We start from the raw sequence: 2,181 nt of genomic DNA, 5'->3' as shown, positions 1-2,181 counted from the left end.
GTTATTCCTTCTGAGACATCATACTTGTTAGCATTTAATACTTATGAAAGTTTTATTTTACCTAAGCAAATTTGAATTAAAGTTAGACAATTATCTATATAAGCTGCTTGAGTGATAGGGTTCAAATAATTTTTTCTGTCTCATTTTATCTCTTCCAATAACATAAGCATACATCACTGTTGTTATTACCAAATATATTATATATATTATATATATATATATATATATATGTTGTTCATTGTGTATTAACTATTCATTAAGCAGAATTCCAAGCTATTTAAACCTATGATTCATTACACTGTTTTCTTCCCTGCTCATCATGTGTTTACCTTTGTGGACTGAACCCAGGGCCTCAGGGCCTCATGCACTCTGGGAAAGTCATACTTCAGCAATCTGTTAAAGTTCTTTTTTTGATTTTGACAGGTAAAAAAAAAACAATATCAAAATGATGTTCATGGCCAATAGCAGCAGTAGACTGAGTTCCTTTATACTTTTGGGACTGACTAACAACCCCAAGCTGGAAGTCCCCCTGTTCATAACATTCACCCTCATCTATCTCATCACACTGATTGGGAACTTGGGCATGATTGTGTTGATCTGGCTGGACTCCCGTCTCCACACTCCTATGTATCTTTTCCTCAGTAACCTCTCTCTGGCAGACTGTGTTTACTCCTCAGCTGTGACTCCAAAGGTGATGGCTGGGCTTCTCACAGGGGATAAGGTTATCTCCTATGGGGGATGTGTTGCTCAAATGTTCTTCTTTGTGTCTTTTGCCAGTGTTGACTGTTTTCTACTTGCTGCCATGGCTTTTGACAGGCATGCTGCAGTTTGTAAGCCCTTACATTATGCTACTACCATGACTGCTAGTGTGTGTACTTACATGGTGATTGGATGCTATGTGTTCAGCTTAGCAGAATCATCTATCTATATTGGATTTATCTTTGATCTCTCCTTCTGCCATTCTAATGTGATTCATCACTTTTTCTGTGATATTCCTCCAATCCTGGATCTTTCCTGCTCTGACATATACATGAATGAAGTTGTGCTCTTTATCATAACGTCCTTCAATGTGTTTTTTGCTCTGATAGTTATATTGACCTCCTATGCATTCATATTCATTGCTATTCTGAGGATGCGTTCAGCAGAAGGACGGAAGAAAGCCTTCTCTACTTGTGCATCCCACCTCACTGCTGTGACCATATTCTATGGAACTATAATCTTTATGTATCTACAGCCCAGTTCTAGTCATTCCCTGGACAATGACCAAATGGCATCTGTGTTCTACACCACAGTAGTTCCCATGTTGAACCCAGTAGTCTATAGCTTAAGGAATAAAGAGGTTCATAATGCCTTAAAGAAAGCCACTGAGAAGATGAAGTCTGTTCAACACCTAGCTTTAGTTACAGATTTATGCAGTTTGCACAATTAATCATTTATCTATTGTGTAGCAGATAATTCTCTCATTTATTGACTCCAGGTAATGGTTTACTCTACATAGCTCTCAGGACAGAGAAGCTCCTTTGCTTTGAGTCTGTGCTCACTCATGAGATTTTGTATGTTTTGTAACTTCAGTTGAGCTTGGTGTTCTAAGATAGTCTCATTTTATTTTATTATTAACAATACTGGCTATTTTCTAGGCAATCTTTGTTTATCTGCCCTTAATCTCTTATCCTTTGGAACATAATACAGCCGTCATATTTAAATTTTTAGGCAGTATTCTCAGAGACTGTTATGTAACTCATAGGCTTATTCAAATCTTATGTAAAACATGCATGCATTTCCTCCATCACTCTATACCAGGACATTGCAGTTAGGTCTCACCAAGTTTCAAATACAAAGAAGGAAATAGTAATTTTGAGAAGGGGGTGTGAGAAGAGTTTGTCATTGTGAAGTGATTAGAGTTTCACTAGATCAGAACTATTGTGGAACAATAATACTAGTCTGCTAAAGAATACAAAATATGTTCAGTGTGCAGAGAATAAGATGCTCTGGAGTTCTCAGTCTTAATTGGGACATACATATCAGACTCTTCTTCCCAGGCCTCAAGAAATTTTGTGAAAGAGAGGACTGGGAGATTGTATGAGGCAGGGCTGATAGACCACATCAAGGGACCAGTGTTTTTCTGGACACAGCATGGCATTTATAATATTCACTCTTAATGATTGTGACAGCAAGCACAAG

The 2,181-nt window shown here is 37.6% G+C and overlaps 1 protein-coding gene across 1 annotated transcript; it reads left to right on the top strand.

Moving 5' to 3' along the window:
• Positions 1–445: 445 nt before the first annotated feature.
• Positions 446–1,429, top strand: LOC100758317 (olfactory receptor 5B2). The gene has a single exon (XM_027406798.1). The coding sequence runs from the start codon at positions 446–448 to the stop codon at positions 1,427–1,429; it is 984 nt and encodes a 327-aa protein (XP_027262599.1).
• The last annotated feature ends 752 nt before the right edge of the window (positions 1,430–2,181 follow it).

The sequence above is a fragment of the Cricetulus griseus genome, chromosome 3, assembly GCF_003668045.3.
Source record: "Cricetulus griseus strain 17A/GY chromosome 3, alternate assembly CriGri-PICRH-1.0, whole genome shotgun sequence".
In the NCBI taxonomy this organism is placed as follows: domain Eukaryota; kingdom Metazoa; phylum Chordata; class Mammalia; order Rodentia; family Cricetidae; genus Cricetulus; species Cricetulus griseus.
This window is presented reverse-complemented; position numbering and strand designations above follow the sequence as displayed.